At 43.2% G+C, this 13196-nt stretch overlaps 2 protein-coding genes across 12 annotated transcripts in view; one reads left to right on the top strand and one right to left on the bottom strand.

Moving 5' to 3' along the window:
* Nucleotides 1–13196, bottom strand: part of ANKRD27 (ankyrin repeat domain 27) — a 60428-nt gene that overhangs the window by 42053 nt on the left and 5179 nt on the right. For 5 of the 11 annotated variants that reach the window (XR_011326498.1, XR_011326499.1, XR_011326497.1 and 2 more), the window contains exon 1: nt 6741–6952. The exons of 1 other annotated variant lie outside the window; for it this stretch is intronic. Coding sequence is in view for 2 of the 10 variants with exons in the window: in XM_069793505.1 (XP_069649606.1) it covers nt 6741–6930 (190 nt within the window). In the remaining 8 variants the exon portion in view is untranslated. Of the gene's footprint in view, nt 1–3151; nt 3174–5331; nt 5643–5714; nt 6093–6179; nt 6401–6648; nt 6699–6740; nt 6953–13196 lie in introns of those variants that run through there. 5 more of the 11 variants (XM_069793508.1, XM_069793510.1, XM_069793509.1 and 2 more) reach the window with 5 other exon arrangements.
* Nucleotides 6879–11515, top strand: RGS9BP (regulator of G protein signaling 9 binding protein). The gene has a single exon (XM_069793515.1). It carries the CDS (start codon nt 7442–7444, stop codon nt 8153–8155), a length of 714 nt encoding a protein of 237 aa, XP_069649616.1. The 5' UTR covers nt 6879–7441; the 3' UTR covers nt 8156–11515.

Genomic DNA, 13196 nt, shown 5'->3' with positions numbered 1-13196 from the left:
TCTAGCATTTTAGCTACTGTAATGCAACTAAGATGCCATAGACATGCTGTACCCCAATAAGGAAGCTGAAACTTCTAGTTCACGAGTGTTTGTAACCCACCTTGAGCAGAAGCAGATTGCTAACTTGGAACTGCTCACCACATTCATGTTCCCACACAGCAGGAAATAACCACCACTAGCCAATTAGTACTGTTTTGAGAATCACAATTCTAAATTTCCTTCCCTCTTCTTGCTCCCTTACCCCTGCATCTGCCCAGTGCTACATTAGTGGATAGCTATCATATCTGATTAAAATGTGGGAATGAAAAAGAAAGGGTGGAATACTTATTAACTGAAACAGTTGAGTTACTATATTCACTTGGACCTCCTTCAACCTATCCACAGCATTCTTCAGAGAGACAGAAGTATGGATGTATAAGCCATCTACAAGTTAAGTAAAACAGAAAAACAAAGGACTTCATACTAAAATAGATTAAGTCTACAGAATCAAGAGAGTACATTAGTACATTAAAGCTTCCCCAAACTCTGGCTCAGGCACTTTTAAGATTAAATCAATTTCTTTCCACCCCAAAAGTTAAATGCATCTGAAAATACTGGCTAATGCATTGCTGTAATTCTAGGAACACATTAAAATACTCTGTTGAGAGTTTGTTGGCAGAACACAACATCCAGCTTCAACCTAATTTAACTTGGGGCAGGGAGGCAACATCAGGGGGGATACAGATTTATTCTTCTAGTTGCACCTTGGACAGCTTTAGATTTACTAACACTAAGAAAGCAGGAAATTTACAAAGCCTTATATACATTACCAGAACTGTTTAATGCTTAACAGAAAGCCCACTAAAAATTGTTATAAGCCATATTCACTATGAAGTTTATTAAATTCTATCATGCTGAACTGTAAAGCAATACACAAGTATTAATGTTAAATAAAAGGTTTAAATGGAATCACTTAAGTGTGTGGCTTCATGCCTGTAAACACAGAAATAGCTCAAATTGCTGGAAGAACAGAAGCTAGCTGATCAGAGAATCTAATAAGCATTACGTTACTGTTTAAAAAAACCATAATCATAACTTTAAAACAGCCAAATCCTTTCTAGATTAAGAGCACAGTGATAATTCTAATGATATAACTAATAGTAAAAGGGATAGCTAAAGTGAAAAACATACCATGGAATCTAAGCACATCACTGTTTTCTCCAAACCACTGGAAATTAAGTCTTACAACCTTTGGTACTGAAAACAATGAGTAGGATTTAACTGTGACAGTTTCATTTGTCATTGATGGTGTTTGCCTTTCGATATGGTCAAGTGAGGTATCTTTTACAGACCTATCAGGTTTCAGTTCCTTTTAAGAAGCATTTTGAAATTTAGACAAACAGCCATTAAAGTAGAAGATGTCATTGTATTTGCATTGTTACTCAGCAGTTACATCATGTCCATAAGCAAGTTATACAACTATTTACTCAATTCTTAGGCACATCATCTTCTGAATGTCCTGCTGTACCACTGTCAAAGACCTAACAAAACATACTACAGAGAAAGCGTCTTTCGTAACAGAATTAGGGATTCTGTATACAAACACTTCATATTGAATGAAGTATAAGATTCTGTGTTTTCACCAAGGCATTTTAATAATACTTTGGCAGAACAAAGACAGTAAAACAGCTACCAAAGTTGGTAAAAATTTTTAGCATAGTTCAGTAGCCTGAAATCTCTCCAGGAGAACAAGTTAAGATAATACACTGGAATGCTAACATCAATTGTATCAGTGTCCTCCCCACAGAAGTCCAGCCACAAAGAAGCAGAATGCCATGTTCTCCAAAATCTTCCAATACCAGGTCCATTAGCATGTAATGTTCAAGAAGCTTTAGGTTCACTGAATTTTACTTGTGCAGCAATACTGTGAAGTTTAACTCAACAGGACTCCAACAGTGGAATTTAACTAGTCTCAGTTCAAATAAAAATCTAGTTACCACTTCAGCCACTGTTTTACCTGCACTATTACTCCTCATTTACTCCACTTCTGGGCAAAGGTTAGAATCTAGACTTGAGCCCTCAAATCAGCATTCACCTCAAAATCAAAACAAGAGATCCTTCCTCTGTTTCTGAGCCCACAAGAAACCTTACTCCCCCTCCCCTAAGGGATGAACACCGAGCATCTTATGAAAAACAACTGAGACACATTCCAGCTCACCCTGCTCACCACAAGGGAGCAAACAAGGTAACAATCTATTCCTACCCCTTCTAGATTCAGCTTCTATTGATTTCTGTGAAACTGAAGTATGTCAGAATAACCCCTCTGAATTATCAGATTATAGAGCAATGAATTTGCATCAGTCAGCTCAAGGCTTCCTAGCAATCAGGGAAAAACTAAGTTTTATGATCCCAGAACATCAGTCTGACAGTGATGGAACAGGGTCTGGAAAGGAGGGGTCAGCCGCATTCCAGGAAGATGCTCGTTTCTCTCAGCATCTCCCCTTCAGGCACACATTTCTTCCAGTGAAGGGTTAAGAGCTGGGAAAGGATCTCATGATTTTGGTTTTGTCTCTACCCAATTACCCCCCAAGCCCTTTTTAGGCCTAACAGCTCTGGCTCTCCTTCTACTGCTCCCACCCTTCTCAGACAGGCCTCCCCCAAGAGACCCTACAGCACCTGCCAGCAACAGGCAGTACTGTGCAGATCAGTCTGTATCAGTTCCTCATGCAGCTCTTAAATTATGAACCCCACCTCATAAACTCTAAACTGAGCTCATTCTTAAAAAGTAGTAAGAAGGTTCACCTTTTGTATTTTAACAGGGTATTTGCACTGTAGTTTGACACAGACACATTCTTACTTGTCTCAGACTCGAGGACAAAGAACATATGGGCTCGACTCTCCACAATTAGCTATTTTTTTCCTCCAGAAAAGTACATTTCAATATGAGTGGCTCATCCTTCAACAGGCAAGCTTCCCACTTTCATCCAGGAACTTCTGGATGATCAACTTCTGTTGATTTTTGAGATAATCTTACTTGTCATTAGCCAAGTACTATGAACAAGCTGCATTATCCTCTTCACAGCAGAGGAGAGACTAGATTCCCAATTCTCAATTCTTGCAGGTTTAGAAATCCACCAGAGTAGATGCAAAGAATTTTCATTCCTTGGCTTACCACTATTAAAGCTGTATTAAATTCTCAGATGGGGAACTCTGAGCTATTCACAAGCAAGCCCTGGAACAGAGTGCAGAGAGTGCTGGTCAGTGAACCACATAAACAGTTACAAGGAACATTTAGAAGAAAAATATTAACAGAAAGTACAAAGTTCCCAAAACAGCTTCTCAAACAAGGATGCTTCCTCCAAATATTAGTGAGCTGTATTTAAGGCCACCTCCTCAGGTTTGCAGAGGTGTCAGCACAGGTACTTCTTTGGAAGGGGGAAGAAAATAAAGGAGTTGAAATACAAGTATAAACAGTGTTTTACTTAAGCCAATTATTTTGACTCTTTAGTTACTGAGGCAAAACAGTGGTGTAATTCCCCAGCCCGTGTATTGAGGGTGCAGTGGGCCTGAACACTTCACTGCTGAGATACGGGTCACAGAAGGTAACACCATTTCTTGACTACAGTTACAGACCACCATTGTTCACAGCAGACCTCATAAGGTTGATACCAACTCCAAGACTAGCAGCAAGTCTGTAAGGAAACCAAGTATGCAGGGTCAGACTCAGCACAGGCCACCCACAGAAATATAAGGGAACTGAAGCCAGCAACCCTGCATCCCATTTACCTTCATTCAGATTGTCCTTAGACCAGACAACTGGCCTGGAACTTAATCCATTTTCTGTGCATCTCAATCAGAAAATGAAATCCTTGCAGGCTAGCACTAAGCCTTACCTCATCACTGCAAGAAACTTAACATCAGACCATTACTGGAATGTCTAGTTATGAAAAACATTGCAAAATTACACTAGTTCCCTCCTTTAGGGAGCAGAGCAAGGGTAAGGAAGACTGGAACACAATTCAGCAGGTAAGTTCTTCTAAATAGCAAAATAAATTATTTTAACCACTGCTGCTGTTTTGATGCTATGTAATGCACCATACACCAGCCTGAGGTAATTAAGAGCTTCCTGACAGTAAACACCATGACACAGACATATCAGTCTAACATTCTTTCCATAATACAAATTAAGATTCTTGCTACAGATCAAATCTGCAAGCCACTTTACCAGCAAGCAAATCACACAATAGTTATTGAAGGAAGTTGCATAGCGTTATCAGTTAATGGGGGGAGGGAGAGGGCTGATGTCATGTTTTATTTTCACAGTATCCCATTCTTATCTCACAGTGGCTTCAAGCTTTCCCCAGCCACAGCATTCCACAGGCTGAATTCAGTAAATGAGCTTACTCCAAAAGCAAGCCCAACAGGCAAGGCTTACCAACCGTTTAAACAAAACGGACTTGTATTTACCTAAAATTCTACTTCAAAGTCTATTAAAATGAGGATATATCATTTAACAAGTAGTGACGTTCAAGAAGCATCACAGAATACTTGGCAAACATTTTTAAGGGTACTGGAATAGGAAGAATATGTTCATTAACATCTGTTGCAAGAAAGCCTTTCCACAGAACCAGGAAATACATTTCTCCTACTACTCATTATGCTGCATCCTAATTCACTTCTAAGGATTTTTACACTCCATTCTAATAGTTTTCCCGGGACAATATTTTGTCCAGTCAGCATCTTGTTTGAAAGCAGTATCAAGATTTCAATTTTCAGAACATCGTGCCTGTCTGACAAACAACTGAATTTTAAGAGTTTCCACAATCTACCCGAATTGTATAATTGCTTGCAGCTGAACTTAATTTGGAACTAATCTAAATAACAGCCTCTTTCTTCCCACATGACACACCTGAAGATGTATTTAGGCATTATCTGATACAGATTATAACTGCTGCCACCTTCAGGTTTAAGCAGTCACATGTTCCTGAAACAATACCCCCTCACTCCCCTTTTCAGCTACTTTCAGAGAAGCAGTTTCAAGGTTCTGATGTGCCACAATGAACAGTAACTTTAGTGATACGTGGCAGACTTTAAACACAGCTGCTATACACACACACAAATAATGCATGATTTAGTTAGCAATAAGCTTAGCATTTAAGTCACACACAAGACTCCAGATTCAAACCCAGAGCTAATCCTTTTTCCACCTGACAATGATTAAGCAATTATAAGACTTCACTTATAATCAGGTCAAAATGATCCTGTGTTTCTTTACAGCTACAAGGAAACAGGCATTACTGATTCACTTCTAGGCTACCAACACACAAATCAGTAGCGAGCTACTCAGTTTACCCTGTAGTAACTTGGCAATCTACAGAAGTTAAAAGACAGTTTCTTCCACAGGTGGCAACCTGCAGGAGAAGCTACATACAGCTTAGAATTACAGCCAAAATTGAGGCAGAACACCAAAAAAAAAAAGAACAGTCAGTAGAGTCCAAGCTACAAAGATCCAGAAGAAGGAACAGTCTAGAAAAGACTCTGCAGGCTGGGCTGAGCTCCAGGAAGCCAGCCTGCCTGGACTCTGCTCCTCATAGCACATTATCTTGCTCATAGCACACACTGCACTAAAGGGGTGGCATGATAAGGGAAAGGGTCATGCTCCCCCTTCTCACAGGAGTATGTCATCACATCTTTTTCAAGTTACTACAGCATCAGAAAACCACTCGGTTACTCACAAACATTGAGGCATACATAGCAGGGTATGTTACGACAAGCAAGTTCTCCAGAAGTCCACTTTGGCAAAGACACATCGTGTGCTAGAGAGAACATAGTTCAGTTTGCTCTGTAGCACTCAGCATCGTCAATTGTTCTTCTAGAAGGTTCGGACAAACATACAAACATGGCCCATCGTCCACCGCTAATCACTATATGGTACTTCAGCACATTCACAAGGGTAGCCTGTGAAGCATCATTTCTGCTCGTGAGGAACCGGTGTGTTTCCTGCACTTTCTGATGTAGAATTGCCCGCCTTGCGCTAACAGCAGACATCCCGGATGGCACACCCGCGCTTCCCACGGGCCGCCTTAAACCCCCCCGCGCAAAAGGCGAAGACAACACGCGTTCTATTCCCCTGCACCGCCCTGGAGGGCCTGCGACACCCGCTGCACCGTGCGGTCTGGTAGGAACCCGACAGCACCGACCTCACATAAACAGCCCACGTAGCTGGGGTTAAATGAAGTTCAGCAGCGCATTAAACGTTTCTGCCGCTTCACCGCGGTAAGGGAGCGGGACGGGAGGCAGGTGCCGGCGAGACCGCGGGCGCAGACAAGCGCCGCCGCTTCCTGCGGCCGGAGGTGCCGCCCGGCAGCAACCACGGCCTGACCCCCCCGCCCCGCCGCGGCTCCAGGCCGGGCCCAGGCCGCGGCGGAGACACACACACACACACGCCCACATCCCCCCGCCCGCCGGCGAGGCCGCGGCCGAGCCGCTGCCGGCGCACGGCACACGAGGGCGCGCGCGCCCTGCCCCCCCCTCCCCGTCACCCAGGGGCGGGAGGGCAGCGCCGGGACCACCCCGGCGGCTGCGGCGCCTCAGAGCGGGTCCCGCCGCGGGAGGCCGCCCTCCCGCCGAGAAGCGGGCCGCCCCGGCCGAGGCGGGAGCGCTACTTACACCGACAACATCGCCTCCCTTCCTCCCCGGCCGCGGAATCTCCCCCAGCCCCCACCCCCCCCAACCGCTCCAGCGCCTCAGCCGAGCCCTACCGGGATCCAGGGCGGGCCCGGCGCGGCGGCGGCGCCGCACGAAGCCAATGGCCGGGCGCAGGCGGGGAGCGAGCGAGAAGCCAGGCGGCCGCCGCGGCGTCGGAGGCTGCGGAGGCGGAGCCTGCGAGGGCTTATAGGGCCGGGCCGGGCCGCGCCCGGGAGGCCGCCGGCGCTCTCCGGGCGGCGCCATGTGACTCCGCGGGCGCCCAGCCGGGACGAGGGAAAGCCGGGCGGCGGCGGCGGCGGGGCAGTGGCAGCCGGGGCCCGCCGGCTCCCCGTCTTTCGTTCTCGAGAGCGTCGTCCTTCGCGCATTCTTCTCCCCCTCCTCGGCGTTCGGCACTTTTCAAAAAGCGGCGCCCGATCGCTGGGAGCCCTGGCTGCCGCTCAGCGCGCTGCGGGATGAGCCGCCCCGGTTGTCCGGCGCGGTGGCAGTAGCAGGCGGGGAGCGATGCTGCCTGCCCGCCCGGGACTCCCCGCAGCCCGCCCGGGCTCCTAGAAGCGTCAGCGCCGCCCGAGCAGCCGGCGGGGACGCCAGGCGGGTAGGAGGGCGCTGAATGCATGCGCGACCCGGAGCTACCGCTTGCCATGTGTGCTGGTAGCATCCGGCTTCGGCAGCTCCCCGGTCCCGGTAGCGGGTGATCGGGGCGGAGCGGCAGCACGGCAGACCGGCGGGGAGGCAGCCCCGCGCCGCCGGCGGGATCATGGTGAAGGAGGAGTGCAAAGCGCTGCTGGACGCGCTCAACAAGGTGACCGCCTGCTACCGGCACATGGTGCTGACCATCGGCGGCACCTCGGACTCCCAGAACCTGCGGGAGGAGCTCAAGAAAACCCGGCAGAAAGCCCAGGAGCTAGCGGTGGCCAACAGGAACAAGCTCACCACGGTCCTGAAGGACAAAACCGTGAGTAAGGAAGATAAGGCCGAGTTCGAGAGGCTATGGGTGATTTTCTCCACGTGCCTAGAGATCCTGGAGATCGACATGAGGAGAGCTCTCGAGCTGGGCCACGAGTTCCCGCTGAACGTCCCCAAAAAGCACCTGATCCAGACAGGCATGAGTGGGGGAACCTCTGGCGTGGCCGCCAGGGCGATGAGCGTCCAGAACATGAAATACGAGGCTGAGCACAATATAGACGTGGTGGATCTGAAAGACCTCGAGAACGAAATCAACCAGGTAGGAGAGATGATGTACGAGATGGAAATGAAGGTCAGTGTCCCCCAGTGGACTGTAGAGGCCAAGCAAGACCCAGGGGCTGAACTAAAATCCACCATCAGCGTGGGCGCTTCTTCTATTGGCATGATCTCTGTGGAGGAAAATAAACCCTTCTGCGATATCAGCAAGGTTCTAGCTGGGATTATTTTCTCGGCTGTGCTCATTATCGCTATTGTCCTGGCAGTGTGTGTGGTAAAACTCTCTTAGGGTGGTGCAGGCTCTGACAAGAGCGACACCCCACCCCACCCCCCCCGCCTCCAGTCTGTCTTTGGAGTGTTTCATGCCTCACCTTTAATTTCAAAACGGGTCACTCGGATGAGCTGAGAATTTAAACCTCGCACTTGAAAAAACAAAGCGAAACTTTTGCCTCTCAATATCCTAAAAGGCACGGTTTGTTTCTTCTTGCTTTTTGAAGAGATGCAAATCAGCCTGCAGAATAGGATGCTGGACATCTACTGGACTTGTAAACGGTTAACTATGAAGTATCAGGGTATTATCACTACTGGCTATAACAGGGATTTGTCTGCTCTTAATAGATCACTATTCTCAGAAGCCTGTATTTTTTGTTCTTGAATAGGCTCTGGTGTTTCCTGCTGGTCACTGTTTACAGTATTGGAGAGTTACACAATTTGGAGGCTAATGCAGGTGTTTTGTCTGACAAAGTGGATAGAATACTTTTTTTTTTTCATCAAATGCACAAAATATTATTTCAGTGAAGGAAAAGGAAAAGTATGAAAACCCCAGTAAAAGAATGTAAACAGCCTCTATTTTAGATAAGGTAATGGTTGGGGAGGGGGGAGGTGTGGAGGAGGATGGAGAAAACAGAACAAGCAATGTTTGATACCAAATACTGTTTGTTGATTTAGACTGGATTGTACAGAACCCAGTTGCATGGGTTGGCAGACCATGTGTGAATGACTAATGGCTTTCCAAATCCAGAGAGAAAAAAGGGAGAGTTGCATATTCAGAGAAATACTAGCAAGCCTCGTGGTTTTCATCCACGTTTACCACGGTTTTGTCTTCCCCTGCAGAAAGCCTGATTCTTGCCAGTGGTTCAAACTTTTCTTCCGATAGAAGCAAACAGTTTGCACTTCACTGTTAACTATGAAAATAGGAGCAATGAATCTACCCACAGCAGAAGCAGTAATTTCTGAAAATAGATTTTGGCAAACAAAAATGTCAAGTTAAAGCAGACCTTTCTAATAATGCAAAGAGATCCCCTCTCATGTTGACAGGCAGGGATTGATGCCTGTATATGTACAGTCACAGTTCTGCAAGCTCCTGAAGTCTTTGCAGAAATCCAGGCAAAGCTAAAAATGTGTCTCAGTTTCGTATCTCATTCATGTCTGATTAATCATTTGGGAAACAGGAAGCCTGTAGGATTGGTCCAATTTGATAGACTGCAATTTTGGGAGGTAAATACAAGAGGAGCATAAAACTTTCCAGTGCTTCACCATAAGATTGTCAACGTTTCAATGTAAAACTGGGGGGACAGACACTAACTTTGCAGACCAGCTCTGTAATGTTTTGTAGAAGGACCTATGTATTACGGTATTTATTACGTGACTTATGGAACTGTCTTCTGTTACTGTGAACACACACTATCCATTCAAGAATGCTTGGTACATACTTTATAGTCCTGTAAATGTATGAGGCGCTCCACAGGCAAATATAAAGACCCTGTAATATTGGGGTTTTAATAAGTTATTATTCTTCTGCATTGATTATTATGGACACATTATAAAAAATAATGATCAGACATGTTTTGTGAAGTTACTAGACAATAGTCTTCATGCTTGTTAAATAAAATTATGTTGACAACACTCTAAACAGCTAATATTTTTGAGTTCAAAACTAAACTAAACATACTTTGAAAAACTGCAGGAGTTTATTCTTTAAAACCTAAAAACTGGATTTGGGGAGAAAAAGTGTGTGACAAATTTGAATCTGGTCACTTGTAGGTAAGAAAAAAAATAATGTAGGTGAGGAAAAATAGTAAGTGGAGGCCCAAACTACAGGCTATAGACTACCATTACATTGAAGGATAATGTGAGTTCTGCACATTGATCCAGTCTAACTCCATTCTCGTGGGAATTCACAGTTTTATATGACGACTCCACATTTCTTTCTATTTTATTTCACTCATTCCATAGGATGTGTTTTCTACTTAGTTAACCTCGGTTCATAGAGAACCCCGGCAGCATTCTAACAAAGTCAAGCCTGTATTTGTTGGTGCTACTGTTTCAGTCTGTCTAGACAAGCTGTAATTGCAGTGTGTTGATTTAAATGAGAAGATCTCCTTCAAAGTCATATTGAGTAAACGTATTTATGGAAGATACAGCAAAAGCTGCAGGAGAATGTACGTTTTTGGATTGCCACCACTGGTCACTAACGATTTGTGGGTATTTTCACTCTTTGCACTCTCCTTTTACTTAGTTCACAGGAAGGTGGATAAGAAGTTGGACCCTATTCTGTGCTTCTTGAAAACTCCATGTTCCTTTTGAAATCAGATCGTTGAACCACATGTTCTGAAAACCCAAGTAATGCAGGTCTGATTTCTGGTGGATAAGTAAATGGTAACACCTACAACATTCATTATCTTGTATCTTGGTATCCCGAATACTGTTTATCCACAGTTAGTTGTGTAGAAGAATTTTTAAGAATAGGTAATCTCATCTTCAAAAGCAAGCCTCAGTGAGTTGGTAACTTGTAAATTTTCAGTCCGTTGCATTTTTTGGAATTTGGATTTTTGGATACAGGACTCAAAGAATTCATACAAGTAGCCTATAATTATGTAAGTCTTGCTTCATTATGAATATGCACACAATTAGTATTTAAAGGATTGGACCTTGGAAAAATAACATATTTTTAAATCTTAAGACAAAGCTGGCTGCAGATTTATTCATCATTAGTTTGTTCCTAAAAATCTGTATCATTTTATATTTAGGCTATCTGAAATTAAAAGATTAAGTAGAATTCTAACAGAGGATTGGCACCATCTAAATGGATAATGTTCCTGCCATTAATCTCCTACACTTGATACAAGTGTACACTCAATGTGGCAGAGTTCAGGCACAACAGCGCACAAAATCAAAACAAGATGAAACCACCATTGCCCAAAAGTACTGATGCTTCTTTTAAATTAAGAAATAAAGAGATGTTGTAGATATGCAGTCATCTTTTTTTTTTTTCCACCAGAATGCAACTGGAAGGAGACTGGAAATGCTATTTTTGTAAGTGAAAAATGGGAAGCCAAACTTCAAAATACTCTATGTCTAAATAGCATGATGAAAATGCAAATACTGTCATGCTGATCAGTGAACAGGAATGTTACTGTGTTTTCAGTACAAAAGAAGATGGTCATTGCGTAATTTCAATGTTGTTCTACTTCAGTTCTTTTTTCACAGGATACACACATTAAATTTGCTGTATACTAAAATCCTGTTCCTGACTTGAATTATACTGGTTTTGCCTGTGCATGGGTGGTATTTTTTACACTTTGAATAATTCAAACTTGTTACTGTCACTATTTATTTAATTGAAAATAAAGTACATTCTTATAACTTACTGGTTGGCTTGCAGCAGTAATTAAAACCAAACAAAAACTGGAATATTAATACAGCTTGTCAGTAAGCTCTTCTAAACAAAAAGTTCCCATTTCAACCACAGGAATAAAAGTAACATGCTAAGCCTTCTCATTACAGTTTTCTTTACAGAAATGCACCCTTCTCAAGGTCCCAAAAGTTGAATATAGTGATATATCTTAATTTATACTGCAAGGGAATCCGCAGTCTGAAAAGTCAAGAAATCTCTGCCTTAGGAAACAGGTATGATAACATTTAGGATAACAGGGATGACATTGCCTTTCAGCACTGCTTTTTCAGCATTGTTGAATAAAGTATGGAACCATTGGCTTGGGCAATTGAAAACTAGAGAACATATTAGACTAGACTAACGTATTAGATCCTCACTGTGTTAGGATCCAAACTGCCCCCTTTCAGCCAGCAAAGCTTACATTTACTTTATCAAAAGATATACACAACCTTAGTAAGGAGTGTGAAATTTGGTCCTGTGGTATTGATAGCATCAATGATCAACAATTGTATCAAACTATCAAAACTGAGTCTGTTAAATGCAGCAATTTGTAATTTTACTGCAGAACTTCCAGTCTATCACCACAAAAGTGCTCTATGCTGTTTACTAATCAAATGAACACAGAATCGTAAGTAAAGCGATTCTCCTTATGTTGCAAACAATGTAACATCAAACTTGAGCATTATGAATATGAAATAAAATTAGTTTCAAAATTCTTCATGTAAATATGAAAATATTTTTTACATGAAAGCAGTTGTTTAAAAACTGACTAAATGACTGATTTCATTAGCTTTCAGATTAAAAATTAGACATGTGCTTATTGTTTGTAGTCTGAAAGGATTGGTTATGGGCTTTCTTTTCTTTCTCTTACAAGCTTTGTGGTGTTCGTGTACGTTTTTCAGAAATGTGTTATATTTAAGTGCTAATGGAACTCCTAGTCAACATATTTACCCTTCACAGATTTTCATTATGTAAAAAGTCATTCAGTAAGACCAGTGGATTACAGATCTCTAAGTGCTTTCTCTCAATACGATTATGTAAGTCTTTTAATGCAGGAAGAGATCTGGACAAAATAGTAGTCTACACGTGAGCAGTATTTGCTATGGTAAGCATACAATAAAAGTGGCATTAGAAAAGAATGTCTCATATAAAACCATCTGCATGTGTTGAAGGAAGGACAAGAAAAGGAAGCTGATGGATATATGTAGTAAGAATGTCTTCATCCTATGTTGGCAAAGTATGCTTTTTGTTAAATATATAACAGCATCACAACGTTGAACTATAGCTTCTCTCTAAGAAGGTAGTATCTTATATCCAGTGGGACAAAGAATATAAAATATCCCTCAGTGGAACTGACTACCCACTCCCTGATTAACTCAATACAGAATAAGAGTAAAAATATTTTGATTTGCTACATGTTGATACCAGTTTTTCAAAAGACAACCCTTTTCTCTCTCTGTTTCATACTACAAGGGACTTTCTGTTGGAAGCAGGTGGTCCCAGAAGGCTGGATGCTGTCATCCACCCTGACAGCTTGCTGCTACAGTATCATGATGGAGTTGGAAATTTAGCTTCATCAGCTACCACTGATTAAACCTGTGGAAAGGTGAAAAGTCACATGGCATTTAACCAGCATGAAGGCTCTTCTGCATTT

The sequence above is a fragment of the Haliaeetus albicilla genome, chromosome 10, assembly GCF_947461875.1.
Source record: "Haliaeetus albicilla chromosome 10, bHalAlb1.1, whole genome shotgun sequence".
NCBI classification, from domain to species: Eukaryota; Metazoa; Chordata; class Aves; order Accipitriformes; family Accipitridae; genus Haliaeetus; species Haliaeetus albicilla.
Note: the sequence above shows the minus strand (reverse complement) of the source record. Positions and strands in the feature narration are given on the sequence as shown.